Here is a 22,398-nt window from a genome sequence, read left to right as displayed (position 1 = left end):
TGAGAGAAATATGTAGCAATTCCAACAACAAAACAACTAGCACAGGGTCGCATATATCTTGCTATGCTATTTTGCAAAATATATACATGGGTTTCGACGTTGCATATTTTGCAGCGTAAGGAAATGTCGTTTCCCATGTATTTTGTTGTTGTGTGTTTGCAAGTTATGCAATCCGTGCTACGTGCAATGGCTTTGCAAGATTTGGAGAATACCCCTATTGTATTTGAATATGGTGGATAAACTATCTGGAAGTATTTTGGAGAAAAAAATTACCAAATATAGCTTTGCCTGACTTTTTTAATAAAAAAAATATCAATATTTCAAAAACGGCGACCTTTTTATAAGTAAAATGTTTGCTTATCAGGGAGCCCCGCCCCCCACCTACCTTCTCCTAAAGTTTGTCGTGGTAGTTCTTGGACACCCTGTGTAAACATTTATTTCGATCAAGAAATGGCTATCCCACTTTCTATTTGTTTCATCTTACACCCGTACATTTTTTAATACATTAATTAAAAGTAAATTCTATATATAGAATGTGTTTTATTCATTGAATTGTGTTCATTTATAAGATTATGCATATTTTTACAGTATACCAAACTTCAAAGTTTTACTAAAATACAAATAAGCAGAAAAAAATTAGAACGATTAGATTACAACTAGGCAGATGTCGAATATAATCCCATGCAATAAGTCTGCTACGGGTGTTGTGTCTATAAAAACGATGCAATCTGAGAGTGGATCGAATATCAATCTCATCTAGGCTTAGGAGAGCAGGAATGCATGGTGAACATAATGTGGACTACATGCCCAAACAACCGACCGATTTATAAAATTTGAAAGCCAATTGTAGCATATTTACTTAAAAATAACCTTCAGTAACCACTTTATTCGCCAGACTTTCGTTTCGATGCTAGTAAATTAACCGCCGTTATCGCATCCGGAAATAGAGAATGATAATTCAGTAATGGTACGTAAGCAGCAGTAATGACGCGGCCAGCAAACCAGCGCCCATGGAGTTCATTTACTGCTAGTACTGCCGTGGTTATGCTCGGACATTTCACATAGACGTTACCCGTGGGAGAGGCTTTGTCAACAAAAATATGCAGTACACCTCCATGCTTTGAGCACTCATCAATGACATCTTCACGTATTTCACTATCCCATGCAGGATTAGTCTCAGTGCGCGGATCAAACATGTTGGACAGCATAAAGCATTGCGTAGCTATGGCCGGAGTTTGCGTTTGGGTCTGAACTGGTGCGGGCTGTGGTGCAGTGGCTAATAACGCATTTGCAGCAGCTTGCGGCACTGCCAAACCAGCACCCTCTGCGAGCTTAAACATTAGTTGCAGTCTACCAGTAGCGCCCAAATCTATGCCACTTCGATCCATTTCATCTGTATCCAGAGACGATGTATTCATATCTAAACGTTCAGTCACATTTCCAACCTTCATTGGTCGGCCAGCCAATTCAAATCCGTTTAATTGCTCTAAAGCTTTCTTGGCGTCGTCCGCATTGTGATACTGAAATTGTAAACAGAATAATAACAAAAAAGATAATTCCACAATGGTTTAAGAAATGGTTTTACTTTGTCTTAAAGTTTTCTATCATATTTTTTTTAATCGTTGGAGTCTGTAATTTTGATTCGCCAAAAGTAAAACAATCTAAAAAGTGAGTACAGGAAATATATACAAAAATGATCTACCGTAATAAATCCATATCCCTTTGAACGACCAGTCTCTGTATCCATTATAAGTTGTATGGAGTCTATTTTTCCAAATGGTTCGAATATACCTCGAAGCATATCTTCAGTGATATTGAAGTGCAAAGAACCTACATATAACCGCATAGGGCCTGTATGATTTTTGGGCGTAAAAACGGGCGCCGCATTTGCGATACGATTTTTCTCAGCCTGTGTATGTTGCACCGAAATTGGAATGCCCAATAGTCTTTGTCCCGACAAACCCAGTGCAAGTGCTACTGATTCTGGATCTTTGAATTCAATATAAGCAATACCCTTGAATCGTTTGGTTTTATTGCAGGTGATTAACCGTACATCTCGTACTTTTCCAACGCTGGAGAAAAATTCCTCCAAATCGCGAGCACGTATGCGCTGGGATAACTGCATGCAGAAAACTGTACGGGCATCACGTTCCTCTGGGCTGAGATCAGCACGGGGCGATCGATCACCAAGACCATTTGGTGGCGTTCGGCCCCGACGGAAAGGTCGCGGAGAGTTACTGCGGCGCTTGCTGCTGAAACAAATTCGAAGTAAATTTTACAACACGAAACCCTTTAAGAAAATGACATACAAAGTGAATGTACGTATACAAAAAAGTTACCTTTTTTCTCTTGATCTTGAAACAAATTCTGGTCTTCCGCCTCTTAATTCTTTAACAGGGCTAAGCTTCCTGTCCCTTGAGCGACGGTCTCTAGTGGGTGATCGACTACGACGACGCTCTGAACGTGGTTTACTGCCACGTCTTTCTCTTGAACGTCGCTCGCGCTCACGTTCTCGTGAACGACTGCTGCGACGTCTATCCTTGGATCGGCTCCGTCGCTTTTCAATACCACGATCACGATCGCGCTCGCGATCACGCTCTTGTGATCCATAACGCCTTTCACGTTCGCCATTACGTTCCCGGTCACGAACGCGGTCCTTATCTCGAATGCGATCTCTATCCCTTGAATAACGACTTTCATCTCGATCGCGATGACGTTCACGATCCTTCGATTTGCGGGCTTTACGATCATCTGTGGTACGTGGTGAACCAGAACGACTTCTGAAAATTTGAATAAGAGGTTAGCGAATTGCTTAGTGCAATAATATTTAATATATAGCAATTTGCACTTCAACTAATTATAAACCGACAAACCAACCTTGAATAGTGTTTGCGACCATTTAAATGAGTTGACGAAGAAGATTTGCTTCCACCTTTACCAGTACTGCTGTCCTCGCGATCTCTATAGGGCGATTTTCGGCTGTTGGCAGGTTGATCGTAATCTCCCCGGCTTGCATTCTATTTTACAGATATTTATAGGAGAAGGAAGTGTGGTAGGACGCAATTGACGTGCAAGTTGCGGTTTGCCGTCAATCGAATTTGGTTCGTTAAAAATTTGATGTTGAGCGAATGAGAGAAACAAATCAAAGGAATTAGTTAGTTCTTTTTTCTATGAAAACAGAAAGTATGTTTTTAATTGCAGCAATGAGCTAAATTTGATGGCTAGTTTCCCACCATTCAATCGTCCATTGCTTCAGTCATTAAATTTGTTTTTATTTTTTTTATGTATTATATGATTTTTTATCTTTTATGAATATTGTTTCTTTTTTTCAACTTTATTTTATTGATGTTGCATTTTTCTATTGCAATACACACTCTTTTTATTTGTTTGCTTCAGAATATTCAGTGGAAACTTCGCTCGGCGGCGAAATATTTCACAAACATATTCTCATGCAATTGGCTCAAGCGTTCGATTTCGATTCGAAAAGTTGAAGTGGTTTTTATTGTCATTTTTTTGGGTGAAGTAGGTAGATAATGTGAATTGGTTTTGCCCTTCAAAATCCTGTTTGTTTAAGACAAGTGCTGCCACACAGACGCAAATTTGTACGAGATTATCTGAAATTTAGTTCACGTTCAGTTCATTTATATTTTAAAACGTTTCAAAAGTTTTTAAGATATAATTATGTATGTATTTAAAGATTTAGCACAAAAAGAAAACTTAAGTTTTTTTGCTTGACATACAAAATGCATCGATACAAAAGTTTCTTAGTACAAATATTATACTGTTTTTAAGACGAAATAATTTTTCTGGCGCATTCAAACTTACCAAATGGTCTCCGGCTTTAATCGTTAGAATGACCAAAACAATCACTAGCAACAAATTGAGCTTTTACGATTTCTGCAAAGACATTTCACCCTTGAGAATTATTTCATATTTTTTCGAGTTATGAATGTGTCTTTTTTAATTTTTGTATCTTTTCAAAAAAGGATTAACCTGAGTGGTTGATGAGGAAACATACAGATGCAAGCAACCACATCAATATTTAATGTGCCGGCAAAAGAATACAAATTTGGAAAAGAAAGACATGTAGCAATACTAATAGTGCTACTTTACCCCCCATATTATGGCGAGTAATTATATTTTTATATTCCCATTTTCTCTGTCGTTTAGAAAAAATACCTTTAGCAGGTAAATTGGTGTTTTCTCCACGAGAGAATGCAACCCTACGTATCCATTAGCGTCGAACAATCGCGTGAGATACCACTCCGGCGCTGAATTATTTGTGAAGACCATGGCATATCGCAGGCGATAAGTAGCAGGAGATATCGCTTGACAGCTATCGCAGGTGATGAGCTGCCAAATAGTGCGTTTGACAGCTTGTTTTTGCTACAGTATAGTTTTTACCATGATACAATAATTTTTAGAAGGTAGTTTCACTTCAAATTTTTTGACATAAGCCGTGTCTGTGAAAAACACGCAATATGGCCACTGCTACGGTATAGAACTTGGGGATTTTCGCTTGATATTTTAGATATTTGCAACAGAACATGTAAAGATTTATATATTTTATAACTGATCATTTCATTTTTAATATACATGTACGTAATTAAAACATACATTCTTGCCACTGCTAATCGCATGAATAAAAAACATAAAAACGAAAATGTGGCGGCAATATTTCTTGTTTAAAGTGTTTTAGATCCATCACACACTACGGGTTTAATCGGCCCCGCGATTAAGTTGGTGTAGTGTGCGCACCTCCATACATCTTCATCTACATATTGAAGCGAGCACCACTATTTAAATAGGCGGCCGATAAAGTCTGTGGTACGCGGTGGCTCTTATACATAGCTGTATCCTGACATCTATTGCGTGTGTTGCAATACCCCCGGAAGCAGCAGTTAATTCTTTCATAATTTTTTATGAAGAAAATTATTAAAAAATATTAGAAAATTTTATACTTATGTATATGCTTGGCTTTCCTTTGTTTTATTTTTCCAACGTTAAAAGCTGGATTTTTTTTTTTTTGAAAGAGCTGGTACAACAAAGAATACAAAACACGTTTTCTGTCAGATAGCTAACATGGCGGATAAGAAGAACAAGTGAACCTACCTTCTAAAAAATATTGTATCTCGGTTTTTATCATGATTAAAACATAGTAAGGTAAAACCGTACTCTCAATTCGTGGGCCATGAAATTTTTTTCAAGTTAGCCAGCTTTTTAAAATCATAAAATTGAGAACAAAAAAGAAAATGTTCAAAATTTATGTTGTCGGGATTGAAATGAAAATGTGTGTTGGAGTTTAAATTTTATTTAAATTAAATTGCTTGCAAACGCTAAGAATTTTAAAAGAGTCTCTCAACGGTTCTACCTTGCTATATTTTTATGATGGTTTTTACTATACATTTTGTTGAAAGCTGTGTTTTTTCTAGTATACAGTAGCAGCCACATAATTAGGGACACTACACTACTTTACAAGCTCTGACCATTTTTTTTTTTATTTATTTTTTTTACAAAATTGAGTTTATACCGCAACGAAAACCAAGTTATTCAAAGTTTCAAACATTATACAAGATTAATAAAAAATCACCAAGTTTCGAAAAATGGTCATCCAAAACTTCAAACTTTTTAATCAGAATTTCTAGATGCAGTTTTATATTTATAGCCCCTTCAATTTTAGTAGTATTGTGCAAGTTTTAAGCGGCTAAGAATTCGCATAGATTTTTGAGAATTTATGTTTTTGACGGTGTTGCTCATTTTCTCTAAAACATATAAACAAATCTAATTAAACTATTTTTTGACATTTGGCGGGTATTCTTTATAAAGCTTGTAAAAGTTAGAAACTGTGAGTTGCATTGTTTTCGTAGTAATATAAACTATACATATTTTTAGAAAAAAGTAATAATTTACAAAACATGTATGTATTTATATAAAAAATAAATGGGTAAAACTTATTAAAAAGTAGTCTCCCTAATTATGTGGAGACCATTATATAGAGCCTGTCAGACGTGGCAATATTTCCGTCTTTTCCACGCAATTCGCTGTCAAATTGAGAAAGAGAAATTGTTTTCGATGTGAGAACAGCCAAAAAAGATCTTTCTGTCACTTCGGAAATCAGTTTCAGAAATAAAAGTTGCAAGGTGTTACCGCAACTGAAAGAGCGAAAATCGATTTCGGAAATATATTTCAACTTGCTCGTGCTGCAATAACAATTTATATTTCTTCTGCAAGTGCTGTCAAACTAATCGAGTATTGCCGCGTGGCACTGTGCGTGAATTTGTGTAAAATGATAAAAAATATTGTTGAATTAAATATCAAAAGTGCTTGAAATTTATTACTTTACTTAATATACTAAACTGTTAAATTATTGTTCACATGGAAAATATGGTAATTATAACCTATATTTTGTGGCTTTGATTCTTGCTTGTTTATGGCTTTATGTTGTTTTGACTGAGTACGGGATTGCGAGCATTGTTGGTTATATTATAGAGTATCCACAAAGGATTGATAAATTTATCTAATAAAGACTTCAGTAGTGTAGTATGGGTTGTTTGCACCGCGCTCCCAAAATTTTCTTACCCAAACAGACCGACGTGTATGCGAATCATCCACTTCTATTTTTTTTTAATAATAATGGAAATAATTTTTAATAAAATTGCTTTCTTTTCCATTGCAGCTTACGTCGAGTATTCATTTTTCGCGTTATCGTTCTCGCTTTTACAAGACAAATAGCAAACAAACAGCAACCCCACCGCCCATGGTTGCATTTTAGTATCGAGAAAGATTGGCAGAAACTCATTCGCTTTGTGAACAGCCAAAAAGCGATTTCATAAATTTTTCCTGCAATTCGCCTTTTGGAAATAAAAAACGTCTTTCGAAAGACACTTTGCATGCTGCTCATGCAACTGCTCTCTGAAATTTCTCAATTTGACAAACTTTTAGAAATATATTGCATACGAAATATATTGCCACGTCTGACACGCTCTTATGTGAATACATACATATATATACAGGGATGGAAAAATACACGACATTTTAACAATTTTTTCCTATTTTTCTTTTGTTTATTTAATATTTATTTTTATAAAAATAAAGTTCATTATCTAACAAAAACCATATAAATTGATATTTCATTGTGCAAAAATTACGAAATTTCAGCAAAATTGCATCTACATTTTTAACTTTTTAATTATAAATTTTAGATTTTTTTTTGGAATGGAGTTTAGCCCATTATTTTAGTAGAATAAAGTGTACGTTTGAAGTTCCTAAAAAATCGCGTTGATTTTTGATAACTTTTACTCTGAATGTATTACGCAATTTTTTCCATACAAAGAAAAAGTTGTCGGACATACTTTTACATACAATGTATGGAAGAAAATGCGATAAAAAAATTCCAAAAATCAATGCGATTTTTAAGCAACTTAAAACATACACTTCATTCTACTAAAATTTAATGGGCTATAAAACTGCATACTCAAAAAATCTGATAAAAAAATTGAAAGTTAAAATGCAATTTTGCAGATTTTTTTAAATTTTTATACAAAGTTTGAAACGTGAATTTATATGGTTTACGTTAGAAAATGAGCTATACTTTTATAAAAAATAATAAATATTAGACCAATAAGTAAAAAAAAGGAAAAATTTGTTAAAATGTGTCACTATTTATTTTTCAACCACTGTACATACATACATATATGCTCAAAATAACTTGGACCAAGCAAAGAAGCCTTCTGTTCTACAAGTTTTTTGAAATGAAATCTTATGCTTGCGATGACTGAACGCCAATGGAGATGCAGTGTAACAAGAGTTTTTACAGGATGTCCTAACAAACATTATTTCGACCTCTGGCAAACGGTGAAGCTACTAAATCATTTTTGGCTTTCAATTTTCTCACACCTACTGCTTGCCAAAAATCATCAAAATTGCAATTAGGGCTGGGATTTTGGTGATTACGGATAAAATCCGAAAACCCGGTTAATATCTGTTTTATTTTGTTATCCGTATATTCGGTAATATACGGATATTCGTATTTTTGAACTCGATATACAAAAAATCTGGATGGAACTCCCAGCCCTAATTCGAAATCACTACGTGGGGAGTAATCAATTAGTAAGCAGTTTCATTATTAAGAAGCCGTCTTTTTTTTTTGGGTTTTGGGTTGGTTGGCAGGAACTTCAATTCCCCTAATGCCAGGATGTCCCTCCTTTTCGGTATTTACTCCTCCTGGTGCTACACGATCATGTAGCTAGTGTCTTTTTAATATCGAGAAGTTGAGTGTAACTTTATTGATGACAATATATGAGTAGTAGTGGACGGTATGAGTGCCGCCAATAAACCAATATAACAAGCATTAGATATTAGCTTCGATTTTTTGCAAAAATTCCGCTAGTTGAGCGATTCTGTGTTTATCAAAATTGTGAAATATTTCAGTGAAGTTAGTACAATTCTGGAGGACCTCGAATTCCTCCCTGGCTTCATTGAGCAGACTGCAGTCAAAGGTTTGATGAAGATAGTCATCAATTTGACCACATCTACAAAGATCGTTATTGATGGCCTTAATCTTGTTTAAGTAAGCAGTATCATAAGTGTATCCAGCGAGGATTCTGTTAAGCGTCTTCATTTGCTGTGGAGTCAATCTACATTTATTAAACCATGGTTTTTTTCAAACCTATCAAATTTACGTGTGAATAAGTACCCGATTTGAGTCTCGTGAACTCACTAAATTCTAGCTGCCAGTCATCTTCAATTTTGTTACGTATACTTCTTAACGCCTCTTCCACAGTCAATTTAACTTCTAATATAATCTCACATCTAACAGCTTCTTTCGCCCGTCCGCTCTCTCATTCCCTGGTATCCCTTTGTGACTGGGAGTCCATATAATATTAACCTCATCAAACCTACCTTCCTGAATAACTTTGTGTATGTCACTCACACAGTAGTTATATGTTCTTTTTTTGGCTAGAAGTTGTCACAATAAGGCTGTCTGTAAAGATGACAACCCTATTATACATACCATCTGCAGCAAGCTGGAGTGCTTTTTTAATAGCAAATAATTCGGCAAAACTAGAGGACGTTCTAAAATTAATTCTAAAGGTGTGATCTGTATGACAAGAGTAGTTAAATATCCCACACCCAGTGGCATTCGTACCTACGGACGTCAGTGAAAAATATTTTGAAGCTCCTGGTTACATTCATGTAGCAGTTGTGCATATGTACCTCGGATGACATAAGCCGGTGTATCGGCTTTCTTTGCTTCTAAGGATTTCGTCATAATCACCAGATTTGAGTTTGGGACCAGGAGATCAACCACTTCTAGGGAGTCAAAGATGTGTCTAAACTCGTCGAAGGTTCTGCTATAGCTAGATCTAACATTAGGAAAATTGCACAAAAGGTCTAGAAAAGTTTCATCAGTGGAAATAGTGTTAATTAGTTCCTTGGCTGTTAGCCACTTGGCTCTGTAGGTCGGTGGGAGTTCTTTTGCTAGGACATAAATCACTGGTACTGGAGTGGCAGGAGTAACACCAAGACATCTTCTAAGAAAGCTGTTTTGGAATGTTTGTACTTTCTTGTTGATTGTTTTCGCACAATCCACCGTTGAGGTTCTACAATATTCTATCTTTGACCTGACTACTGTCTTATAATAGTTAAGTGCGACTTGCGTATGTAAACCTGTAAGCTGTGTATAATGTTCATTAACTGAGAGTGAGGCGCTTATGACCCTACCCAGGAATTTGAGTGCTTTTACCCCCTCAATCTTCTGGTTTTGAAAGTGAATGTGTACAGTGTTGCGATTCATTTTATTTAGGTACAGGGCCTTGGTTTTCCTAACATTAAAAGACAGGTTAAGTTCACCACATAGCTCAGCAAATTGGTTGATTTTGTTTTGAAGGTTAATTTTGGCGTCATCAAAGCTCTTGTCATACGAGAGTATTATAAAATCGTCCGCAAATTTATATAATTGGGTACTGGAGTCCTCAATAGTATGCAAATTTTTGGTATAAATATTAAAAAGACACGGTGATATGCAGCTTCCTTGTGGAATGCCATTCCTAACGTCAATTTCTTCTCTCCCTAAGCGGAGCTTTCTTAGACCAAGAAAGTTCGCTATCCACTCTCTATACGTGTCTTCGACACCTATATCCTCCAACAAGGTGACAAGCGTGTTCACATTTACACAATTGTACGCATTGCTGATGCCCGTGCTTTTAAGAACAGCAGTTTGATGAAGTAAGTAATTAATGCAGACTGTAGCAGATCGCTTTTCCCTATAGGCAAATGAGTGCCGGGGGAGTATTTGATTGTTTTCAAGAAAATCAGTTAATCTTTTCTTAAGGCATAAGTTGATACATTTCAATAACATAGATTAGCGCTATTGGCCTGAAATTGTTCAAATCATTGACTTTGCAGTCCCTTTTAGGTATTGGAACTATTCTAATAGTCCTCCGCCTGTATGGCATCTGATTTGACAGACACAAGTTGTTGAGTACGGCTTGAACGTTATTCAAAGAGAAATCATTCAGTGCTTTAAGCATCTTATACGTAATTCCATCTACCCCTCCTGCTGAGTGATTGCTTTTGCTATGTATGGCACCATAGAGTTCTTCAAAAAAAAATTTGTAAGCTACTGTCTTGGGCAATTTCTTTGTTGATGGGTACTATTTCCCCATGCGAGGGTACTTGGCTTTTAAGGATCTCTAAATAGGCTCTGTCATTGTCATTCGACCACATAGTCAAGCTGGATTGTTTGTAGTCACCACGCATGGCCCTCACAAACCTCCACGCCTCCCTAGTGGATGGTTCCCCATTGAGTTGATCTATGCGCTTGCTGAAATTTTGCTTTTTTTGCTCTTTTACCATATTCTTCCACTCCGTCTTAACATCAAGCAGGTTTTGGAAGTTTTCAGGTGAAGGGTGTGTCTTGCACATAGCGAACGCGGTCCTAAGGAACCGATAGCTTTAAGTTAATTCTTCGCGCCACCAAGTCTTTGGCTGTCTATTTTTACTAAGTGTGTAACTAGCTGCCTTAATCTCTTCATCTATGTTGTCATGAATGTCATTTACAGATGTTTCAATGGTAATTTGTTGCAGTCCTTCTATCTGCTTTTTTGAGAGAGAAATTTCTTCTGAATAGTATCATTTCGAGTCGTTTCAATAATTATTGGGTAGTGATGACCGCCTCCAATCCTAGTTGGGTCAATCTTCCAAGAGTAGTTGATATTACTATTGGAGAATGTCAGGTCAAGGACCGAACCATTGGCCTGTGTATCTCTTTTGAAAGTATAAGAACCATCATTGAGTATTCTAAAATTGTACTCTTGTATAAGCTTATACAGGTTGTTACCCCGGCACGACTGTACGTGATCTCCCAAGGCACTTGTTCTAGCATTAAAATTTCCTAGCAGCAAGACATTCTGAAAGTTATCTAAAAAGTTCAGAACTCTTGTCATCTCATTTTTAAAAGGTTCAATTGGTATATTTGGGGGAAAATATGTTGCAGAAATCACTATGTTTGACCTTAAGTTTTTGGTACGTATGATTATCACGTCATACTCAAGTCAGAAAGGAAATTTTATCAAATTGTAAGAATTTTCTAATTTTTCAACTATATTATAATTGATTATGTTCCTATGTTGCACTTCACTAGAAGTGAACGTTTCACTAAAACATCCTATATCAACCTTATTATGTATCATATAACACTCAATATAATCAATATTTGCCTTCAAGTCTTGACAGTTACACTGTAATATTTTCATACTGAATTTACCGGTTTACTTCCCGACGGTTGGCTTATCAAATATAAATCTTCACTTATAGAAGCTTGGTTAAATTTTTGTTTTAAATTAGTTATATTTTCTAGGACCCCACTTAGTTGATCACTAATACACGCACTCTGCAGAATCTTAAAAAGTTCTGCCATTAATTTTTCAAGCTCGGTAACTTTTCCCCTAAGATACTCAGGGGTATCTAGCACAGAGCAATGTTCCGCTTTTTTCCTCTTAACAGTGGTAATATCACGCATTTTTTGCTCCCTGTTTCCATCAGGGTGTGTCTTTTTAAGTACAGAGCTATACCTAACTCTAGCCAGTCTTCTGTTAACTTCTACATTTCTGTTCCTAACTTCCTTATTATTATCATTAATTGGTGGGAATTCAGCTTCATCTACAGGTAAAAGTTCAAATTGGTTACTCCTATCAGGGTAAAACGTCTTTAAGGCCTCTCTCCTCGACAGCTTCTTGACTGTAGTTGATCTCCTGTTCCCTTTCCCAGTACTTGCACCTGGCTTTTTCGGGAGACACTTCCGCAGAGAATACATGATTTATCACAGGGATTCCCTACACACTCAGATTTTTCACACTGAATGCATCGTTTCTTGGCTTTGCAAGAGTATTGCGTGTGCCCTAACCATCCGCTATTAACACATTGCCGTAGGGGTGGCACATAAAAGTCAACTTGTAACTTGGTGTATTCAAAGATTATTGATTTAGGAATCTCTTTGCCTGAGAAGCCTATATTTACCTCTCTTTTATTAGCTCGGGATGTATCTATGTAATATTGATGCGCCTAAAAGATGCAGCGATTTATATTCTCAAGTTACATACCTGATGACCAGGGAACGGATTTTATGGAAATTGCCTTTTTTTCTGCTAAAGAGATATAGTATATTCGATTAAGAATGTCCACGATTTAGCTTTCCCTGATTCCATATATACACATTTGATGTTGCCTTTTTTTGCCTTTTTTAAGATATTTGCCTTTTTTTGCCTTTTTTAAGATATTTGCCTTTTCTACCTTTAAAAATGTGATTATAGCATTTACATTTTTTTTTAAGATTAAAAAATATACACATTGCCCATGCGGCTTATAGAAACGCAGAGACCTCTTGCCAAATTGGTGTTGGAAAAATTCAAAGCCGTTTTCTCAGCTAACGAAGGCTTGGAGACAATAAGGGGTGTTGATAGAATTATAAAGGGCGAGGAAAACGCCCTTATTCCTGATAATATGAACGTTTCAAACGTTCCATATTTAAATTGGGCTCCACTTGTATCAACTTACGTCGAGCGCACATTTAGTACATTCAAGGCTTTTCTTCGCGAAAATCGAATGAAAATGCTGCCAGAAAACTTCAAAATGCATCTTGTGGTTCAATGTTACTACATACAACTATACAGATTAAAGTTTTATGAGTTAGAAACTCGAAAGGATAAAATAGTCAAAGATTCAAAGTACAAATTTTTCATATAATGAAACTGGTTCATAGTTTTTCTCTTTCTACTTGCAATATAAACATTTCTAAAATAAATGTATTTTTTGATTGTTCTTCGTATTTTCTGTCTTTTTTAGTGCCTTATTTTGCTTTTTTTGCAATACCTAGTGCCTTTTCCTGCCTTTTTCGATATTTTATTTTGCCTTTTCCAGCCTATTTCGTTATTTTATTTTGCCTTTTTTATAGGTTTTTAGGTCCTAAAAATCCGTTCCCTGATCATTATCATTAGATTATCATTAAGAAGCTCACTCATACTTTGTTTTCAGGAAATTCCCGTGCCAATGCTGAAAAGTTTATCAAAATCCAAAATCACTTGAAAAAAATTAAGACAATTGCTTAATCAAGTCGTAAAATAAATTGAAACGGAAAAATTGATTGTGTAATCCGGTAAATTCAATGGATTTCTGTCAAACTGGATTTTTGGAACTACGTCTTGCGACCAAATTAAAAACTATTTATATAAAAATATAAATGAAAGCTTGAAACAACTTGCGTACGATTGATATAATTCGCATCTTCGTAGGGTAATTAATGTCAAAGACAAGAGAGGTCAAATAAATTTCGCTAATTAAATAAAATTCCATATAGCAATAGATAAGTAAAATGTAAAATACATAGTAGATACCAAAAATTGTCTTTATGGCGCCATATACAGTGAAACCTCTTCTAACGGACACCTCTATTAGACGGACATCTCCCTTGGGCGGACATTTTTTCCTATACCAAATTTTAAGTTTAAATTTCGGAACAAATTACTCTCTCTTAAGCGGACATTCTCTTGGCCAGACGCGGACAGTTATTTTGCATAAAATTAACACAAAAACCTCTATTGAGCGGACGCGAACCTCTTATCAACGGACATTATTTCTTTTCATAACAAATCAAACAAAAACCTCCGTTGGGCGGACGCGAACTCCTCATAGACGGACTACTAAATGGAAAAGGTGGACTTCCCGTATAAAATGAGATTTTTATGCACACATTTAGTTCGGTTTGCGCAGTGGTTTATGTTCGTTATTTGAATTATCAGAAACCCTTGAAAAATCCAATTCCAATTCTGATGAATTTATAACAATAGGTAGTAATAAATACATGGACCGAAAATTTAGATTTCTGGTTGGATTTTGTTACTGATAAAAACATGAAAACTATTGCTGAAAAAGGTACTGACACTGAAAAAAAATTAAAAATAAAACTTACGTCAATCGACAATTTCCAGTTTTTTATGTAATGGATCCATGGTTTTATGTAGTTTATGGACTAAAATGTAATATTTATTTTTATTTTGTTATTACTTAATATGTACTTACGCACATAAATCAAATATGCACTTTTGAAAAAATACATGCACATTTTTGTTTGAACGATGTAATATCAATATATTTTCTTCAAATAAGAAATAATGACTATTCAATTAATAATAACATTAAAAAGTTCTAAAATAAGCTTCCTTTCCATTGAGCGGACACCTCTCTTGGGCGGACAAAAAATTACTGACGGTGAGTGTCCGCCCAAGGGAGGTTTCACTGTATTTACAAGTTACCACAACTGTCAAAATCGGCAAAACCAAAGTAGCGGTATCACTGACGGCGCCACCTTTGTTCGCTGTACCGTGCTTTTGTTTACATTCACTGTTGCCAACTTGATGCTTTTCGCACCAAATTTAGTGGGTATTCAAAACGCGAAAATTTTTGAGTTTTGTGCTTGGTGCGTTTTTGGTGCTTTTGTTTTTAGTTTGAAGACTTCAAATTAGAAAATCTTAAAAAAATGGAAGCAAAATTTATAGCAATCGTAAGTGTGCTAAGCAATTTTACAAAAATTTAAACAAAATCATGGCACAGTGACAATCATAGATAAGCGACAACGAAATATGTGCAGCACATTCAATCATGCCAGAAGAAATCGACCGTTGTGCAAGAAACATTGATTTTTATTTATTTGAATCGGCATCCGTACAATAAAATTATGTATTGATATAAAGTCCATAAAATACACCAATAAAAATTTGGTGCTTTTTCAAATTCAAAACTTGGCAATACTGCCTTTTGTTCGATGCTTCTTCTTTTTCTTGTCGAGTTCGTCTTGCTCTCTCATTCTGGTATATTTTGACGTCACGGCCAGTTGCTCTCAGCTCGATTGGCGCAATCTTGTATTCTATCATTCTTGGAGGTATCCCTCCCCTTGCATTTGAATATCGTCGTTTAAAGTACAAAACCGCGTATCGTCATTACTACTATTAAATATACTACCCAGAAACGCGATTGCTTTATAAAAAAGATAACCATTTTGAAAAAAGAAGGTTTTTACTCTCTAGAAAATAATGTATGCAACCACACATACGCGGTTTTGCATTCATCTTGATACTTGGTTTTGCATTTTGTTGATACGCGGTTTGAAGTTTATGCGAATGTGCATAATCAGGCCATTATTATCACATGTTTTACACGATTTATCGATCGATGTTCACGAACAGACAGGCAGACATGGCTAAATCATTTTTTTCATTCTGAGCATTTATATCTCGTTCCCTTAATAATTAATATAGTTATTATACTCTTGTGCACAAGTTCGCTCGGATATAAAAACTTTGTAATATATCACGCTTCACACCACAGAATTTGTCTTCTTACGTTTTGATTTAAAAAAAATTTTAACAATAGTCATTATAAACAATTTATGAGATTTAAAATGAAAAACGTGGCGCGCATGCAATGGAAGAGCTCCAGTTTTACGTTTCCACGACAGTCAGGTCTGCGTAACCAACTACCCAGATTTATATAAGGTCACTCCATCATCATTACAACAACAGCTCTAGTTTTAAGATTTTTCAAATATTACAGGTTTGTGGTAAAATAGCAAGTCACAGTCGTCCAAATGATAAACGTATTGATATAGTATGTATATAGCTAAGTGTAGGGAGAAATTGAAATTTTTAAAACTCACCCTGCATTTTAAGAAGTCGAACTGCAGCGAATAGGCAAATATTTACCGACGTCTCTGGATATTTTAATTCGACTATAAAAAGTGAGATCGTGGTTTCTTTTGAGTAATTCGAACATTTTGTTTTAAATTAGAATAAAATGATTTATTTAGTTTTAGCGATTGTCATAGCTACATTTGTTTTTCAGTTACGTTTTCCCTAAAAATTGGTGGTTGCCAAAAATGTAGAGAAGTTTGATTTTAAAGCATTATGTTAACCAGAATACCAAAACAAACCGAACGTATCACTCACTACCCATTCCCACAACAAGTACGAAAAGTTTGTGTTACTCATGATTCAATAACTGCAGGTTGTAGCAATCGTACAAAAACAACATTTACCGTTGGTATGAACTCCTTGTGACATCAGCATCTTCTTTATATATTCATATTCGTAAGCATATGTATACCCTGCACACCAGGATTTCATAGAATTCTGAAAGGTTTCACTTTTTTTTATGAATTTTCTTTAAGAAATCGTACAGAAATTTCTTTACTAGTTGTTATCAACCGCTTCATATGTTTTTCTTTAAATATTCCTAAAAGAATCATAACAAATTTCCGATACTCTTAAAGATTTCGGGAGCATTTGTTTGCAGGGTATATATTTACGTATATGTGTATGTATACGTGGATATGTAAACAAAGCAAAACAGGCGAAACTTTGACACAAGCGAGCTCATAAGAAGAAGCATAGCTGTAATTGTTGTATTTGTTAAACCGATACCACCCACGATGCAGCGAACAAAGGTGGCGCCGTCAATGGTACCGCTACTTTGGTTTTGTCGATTTTGACAGTTGCGGTAACTGGTAAATAAACCTTTGATTACAAATCAGCGAAAGAGAAATTTTAATTATAAGTGAAAAATCAGTGTGTTAAATTGCGACAGCCGTCAAGATGCAAGAAGCGTAGATGCAAGTGTAGCGCTGGGACGAATCACTGCATTTTGTGTACATAGGGCACGGCAAAGCCGTTCCCGAAATGTTTCTCAATTATTATATTAACAGCACTTCCTCACAATGATTTCGTTTCTGCTCCACGCAGCCTCCATTAGTAAGTTAACTAATCAATCCCGCAGAGATGCTGCTGCAGTTTTCTGCAGCAGCCTTAGTTGCAAAGCAATGGAGTGCACTAAAATGTTCACTGTTCTCTAGTAGATTAGGTGAAAAATGCAATATTGCAAAATTAAAAGACGTTTTTCGCTGTAAAGTGAACTGCTTTGGCAGTTCCAGCTCGTTCTTCTTTTCGCTCCATTTCTTGTTTACTTGTGGTACACAAATGTCAACGCCCAGGACGGCGCAATCTTGTATTCTATCATTCTGGGATACCACCTTATATATGAACCAAAAATACAAGATCACACCAGCAAGCCAGCAGCGCGTTATAATCGCATTTAGGATAAAAGTTGGGTGATTTTGACATTAGCCGTTTGTTTACATTTGTTCGTTGCTTACAATTTGGTGGTGACTTTTTACTGGAATTTTCATTTTCGATTGTGACAACGTGTGTACACATAAGGTAAAGAATAATTTAACACAACGACATTATTTATAGAAGAATTTGTATAATTGTGCATAATTCGTTGTGTCGTTCGTTGTACAAAGGTCGAAGGTTTATCATAAAAATAGCAACACGCTTCAATTTAGCTAGAGAAGAACTGCTTGCAAAGTTAGTGTCCGAATAACATAAACATAAAAAATTTAATATTGTGAACAATTTTCAATTCGTCGCCAGAAAGTCTCAGGCGAGTACTGGATTCCCACGCCCACCACTTACGATTGGAAGTCGCATTTGTATAATTCTGCTAAAAGCCAATATGGCGCCAATACGCCATGTATGTGGTGTTTGCTTTGCTAACATCAGAGAAAACACTTCCAGTATACTTTGTACCGAGTGCAACAAGTGGATCCATGCAAAATGTACAAAGATTGATAAGGTTGAATTCAACAAAATTGCCAATGACATCAAATACAATAACTTAAAGTGGAAATGCAATGGTTGCGAAAGTGAGGTTAGCGTGATAGTTGGTGACGATCAGCATGTTGACCATGACGATCTAATCGTTAGAAAAATGGAGAAGATGTTCGAAAAACATTTCTATGCTTTCAAAGAAGACATCGAGAACAAATTGCTTACCATTCGGTCGGAGCTGAACAACATTGTCAAACAAAATAACTCACTCAATACGTTGTGTACACAGCTAGACGATAGGGTCAGCACCGTTGAATCGAAATTAACAACGTTCAGTACATGCGATCCAGGCAGTGAAGAGGTAATCGCTGAGATCAATGAACGTAGGAAACGAGCTAAGCAAGTCGTCGCATTCAACGTTCCAGAGTCTAAAAAACCATCTGGTTCTGAACGTTTAAGCGACGATCGTGCTCTCTTGGTCCCACTGATTCCACAGGAGCTCTCCAACACCATTCCCGAGCTAAAAATTCGCAGGTTGGGGCGTCCAATTGCTGGGAAAACCCGTCCCATGCTTATAGAAGCCCCCTCCGAAAGTGCTGCTAGATCAATACTGAAATTTAAACCACCATCTTGCACCGACATACGTATAAAACCGGACTTAACACCAGCGCAACAAGCACACCTGAAAAAAGTACGCAGCGAATTAAACACATTGATGGTAAGTGGTGATTCTAATAAAACAATTAAGTACGTAAATGGAGTTCCGAAGATAGTGGATAAATTTTCCTTTCACCCAACGCAAGGGAAGCATGAGCCCCGTCCAGAGGCTCCATGTGCACTATCAGAACGCCAGAGGCCTGAGAACTAAACTAAGCACATTTCTAACCACTACTGCTTCTACTCAACTTGATATCATCTGCATCAGCGAATCGTGGCTGCACGCATCCATCTCCGACGGCGAAGTTATTGACGGCACCTACAGTGACGAGCAAAACTGTAACATGATGTAACACTTTTTATTTCAGCCACCGCTATCTTTCATAGTTCTAACGACTTTCACACTTTTGTTCTATATTCTTATTGGTACATCCCTACTCCCGCTCTCATAACGATTTGAGGTCAATCCAACAACAATAAAAAAACCTGGAGACAAAAATGAAAGTTAAGGCAAATGTTACAGTTTTGCACTCATTCTCAGTTTTGCATTTTACAGTTATCTTTTGCTTAGTTGGAAGTCAGATGACTTTTTTCTGTATTGTAATTTATTCAAGAAGTGATCACCAATAAATAATATGGTTAATCAGGAAACATAAATGTAAATAATAGATTTACTGCGAAAAGGCGGGACCGTAGGGAAAGTGGCAAAAAAATGTGGAGTTTGCCACATGAAAATGTTAAGACTGAGAAAAAATATAGCCTAAAGTGTTACTAAGGACAAAGGAAGTCTGTCAAAATATATTACAGTCCGATATCTTGTGAACTTAGTAGCAAGTAACGCTGAAGGCACTACTACAGAAGCGCTTAAGGTATTAAAATTGAATGCAAATCAGTAGATAGTGAGGCGAAAAGTTGCCAAATTGAGCAAAATGGATCATAAAAGAAGAAAAAAGCAAATTTGATCAAAATACATGCGAGAGTGGGGCAGCGTTTTGCTGCATCGCGCGAAAACCGGACCGTTGCCTATTGGGATATGTTAGGCCTTACATAACGCAATAAAAAACACATTTTTAAGATTTAATTGAGGCTTATGTGGTCTGACAAGACTAAATTAATAGCTTTTAAGCAGATGGCCGGGCATGGTATTGGAACAAAGGCCCAAATTAAGCCTAAGCGCATCATGTAAGGCAAACTGTGAATCACAGTGGTCGGTCAATATTAGTTTGGGGTTGTATTTCAAAAATGTTGTTGATCCGTTTGTACGTATTATGCGTAAGGAACAGTATCTGTTCATATTTCAACAAAATTTGCAAGATGTAGTCGAAAAAATTAGAGTTTCTGCTGAAAAAGCAACCCAAACACACTGCACATGTTCGCAAAGACTGGAACAAAAGCAGAAATCTGCTAATTTGAAATGACCTCCACAATCCGAGGACATGAATCTCATCGAGAATTTGCGAAATCAACTAAAAGCGCATCTTACTAAGTATCCAAGTCCGTCCAATGGAGTACGTGAGCTGTGAAAGCAAACCAAGGATATATGGGAGGCTATACCTCCAGAATTTTTACAGACATGCACATTAGGTATGCCAAATTGCAACCAGAAACTAAATAAAGCAAAACCATACTGAACATTGTGTTAATAATTCTTTTTTTTTGTGAAAATTGTCAAAAAGTTATTAAAAATACATGAGTGCAAAACTGTAACATATGCCTTAATTTACATTTTTGTCTGCTGGTTTCTTTAATGTTGTTGAATTGACTTCAAATCGTTATGACAGAGGAAGCAAAGATGTACCAATAAAAATACAGAACAACAGTATGAATGTCGTTAGAACTTGGAAAGATAGCGACAGCTGAAAGAAAAGGTGTTACTCCATGTTACAGTTTTGCTCGTCACTGTATAAAATATTCAGAAAGGACAGAGATCACACAACCAGTACACATGAACGTGGAGGCGGCGTATTCATTGCTGTCAAACGTGTTATCCAGGCAGAACAAATTATTATTGAAGACAACATTTTGGAGCAAATATTCGTCAAGGTGAAAGGCCAGAGTTATGATCTTGTAATTGGCTGTGTTTATATGCCGCCTTCTTCATCTATCGACCTGTTCTCAAACCATATTTCATCAATAAATCGTATAACGGACAAATACCCTAACTCGAAACTTCTAATCTTGGGTGATTATAATCTTCCAAGTAGCTCGCCGCCAGATGACTGCACCAAACTTGTATACGAAGGTTTCTACCTTTCCAACTGTCAACAACTTAATAAAATATACAATGCCAACGATCGCATCCTCGACTTATGCTTCAGTAACACAGATGCAAGCGTTGAAAAAAACTTCCCCATCGTTGATGAAGATAAGCATCATCCCGCAATTGGAGTAAACATAGTCTTTCAATCAAGTCTGAAGTCCAACTCCGCGCCCACCTTCTCATTCAAAAAAGCCGACTACGCATCCCTTAACTGTTTCTTCACAAGGACCAACTGGATAGATCTATACAAAATCGACTCAATTGACGATAAAGTTAATTTGTTTTATGATATAGTAAACACTGGTCTAGTTCAGTTTGTGCCGATGTACACAAGGAAGAGTAATAACTATCCTTGTTGGTTCTCCAGGGAGTTAATACAGGTTACCAAGCGTAAGAAAGAAGCCCACCATAACTACAAGCGGCAAAAGACCAGAGACTCCTACGAAACGTTTCGTCGTTTAAGGTTCGAGGCCAAACAACTTAGTGCTAGGTGTTACATAAATTACATATCAAATGCAGAAAACGTTTTGAAAACTAACCCGTCAGAATTCTGGAATTTCATTAAAAATAAGAAAAATAACGATCTCGACATACCATCGACGATATCCTGGGGAAAACATACGGCGAACAGCGGTCCTGAAATTAGCAATCTCTTTGCCTCCTTCTTTAGGAGTGTTTATCCGACTGACCAAACCACCGCCCCGGTCGCGACCAATGCTGTAACCACTGATTGTAACGACCTAAGTTTGTCCAGCTTGGAGGTCAATTTCGACGAAGTTTTTGATAACCTTTTGGCTCTAGATACAAAAAAAGGGGCTGGTCCGGATGGTCTGCCTAACCAATTATTAAAGTATTGCGCTACTGGGCTATGCGAGCCCATTACACATATTTTCAACAAGTCGTTGCAGACTGGTTACTTCCCCTCCCTATGGAAGTTATCCTTTATATGCCCCATACACAAGTCTGGCCCAAGATCGGAAGCAGATAACTATAGACCGATATGTGTGCAATCATCATTAGCAAAACTGCTGGAGAAGATAGTATTATCCAAATTATCTTCATCTTTGAAAAATGTACTCTCATCCAAACAACATGGCTTCATCGGCGGAAGATCTACCACAACGAACTTGCTTTTGTATGTCAGCCACATAATCAAGTCTATGAGTATGGGTTACGACGTTCACAGTATATACACCGACTTTAGTAAAGCCTTCGATACGGTTGACCTCGACAGACTAATCGACAAACTAAGTCTTTATGGTATTCGTGGCAAAGTTTTAGATTGGTTTCGCTCATACCTGTGCGGTAGAAGACTTGTTGTAA

The 22,398-nt window shown here is 36.4% G+C and overlaps 1 protein-coding gene across 1 annotated transcript in view; it reads right to left on the bottom strand.

Moving 5' to 3' along the window:
• Positions 1 to 523: 523 nt before the first annotated feature.
• The window catches only part of LOC118735490 (RNA-binding protein 39), a 38,487-nt gene continuing 16,612 nt past the window's right edge, over positions 524 to 22,398 (bottom strand). Inside the window, exons 3-6 of the mRNA XM_036465279.1 lie at positions 2,878 to 3,017; positions 2,340 to 2,780; positions 1,703 to 2,249; positions 524 to 1,520 (exon numbers count right to left, since the gene is read on the bottom strand). Of these exons, the coding sequence (XP_036321172.1) occupies positions 885 to 1,520; positions 1,703 to 2,249; positions 2,340 to 2,780; positions 2,878 to 3,017 (1,764 nt within the window). The 3' untranslated portion in view covers positions 524 to 884. The remainder of the gene's footprint in view (positions 1,521 to 1,702; positions 2,250 to 2,339; positions 2,781 to 2,877; positions 3,018 to 22,398) is intronic.

Source organism: Rhagoletis pomonella, unplaced genomic scaffold, assembly GCF_013731165.1.
Source record: "Rhagoletis pomonella isolate Grant_MI unplaced genomic scaffold, Rhpom_1.0 Rhpom_scaffold_00003, whole genome shotgun sequence".
In the NCBI taxonomy this organism is placed as follows: domain Eukaryota; kingdom Metazoa; phylum Arthropoda; class Insecta; order Diptera; family Tephritidae; genus Rhagoletis; species Rhagoletis pomonella.
The sequence above is the reverse complement of the archived record's forward strand: the minus strand, read 5'-3'. Positions and strand labels throughout refer to the sequence as shown.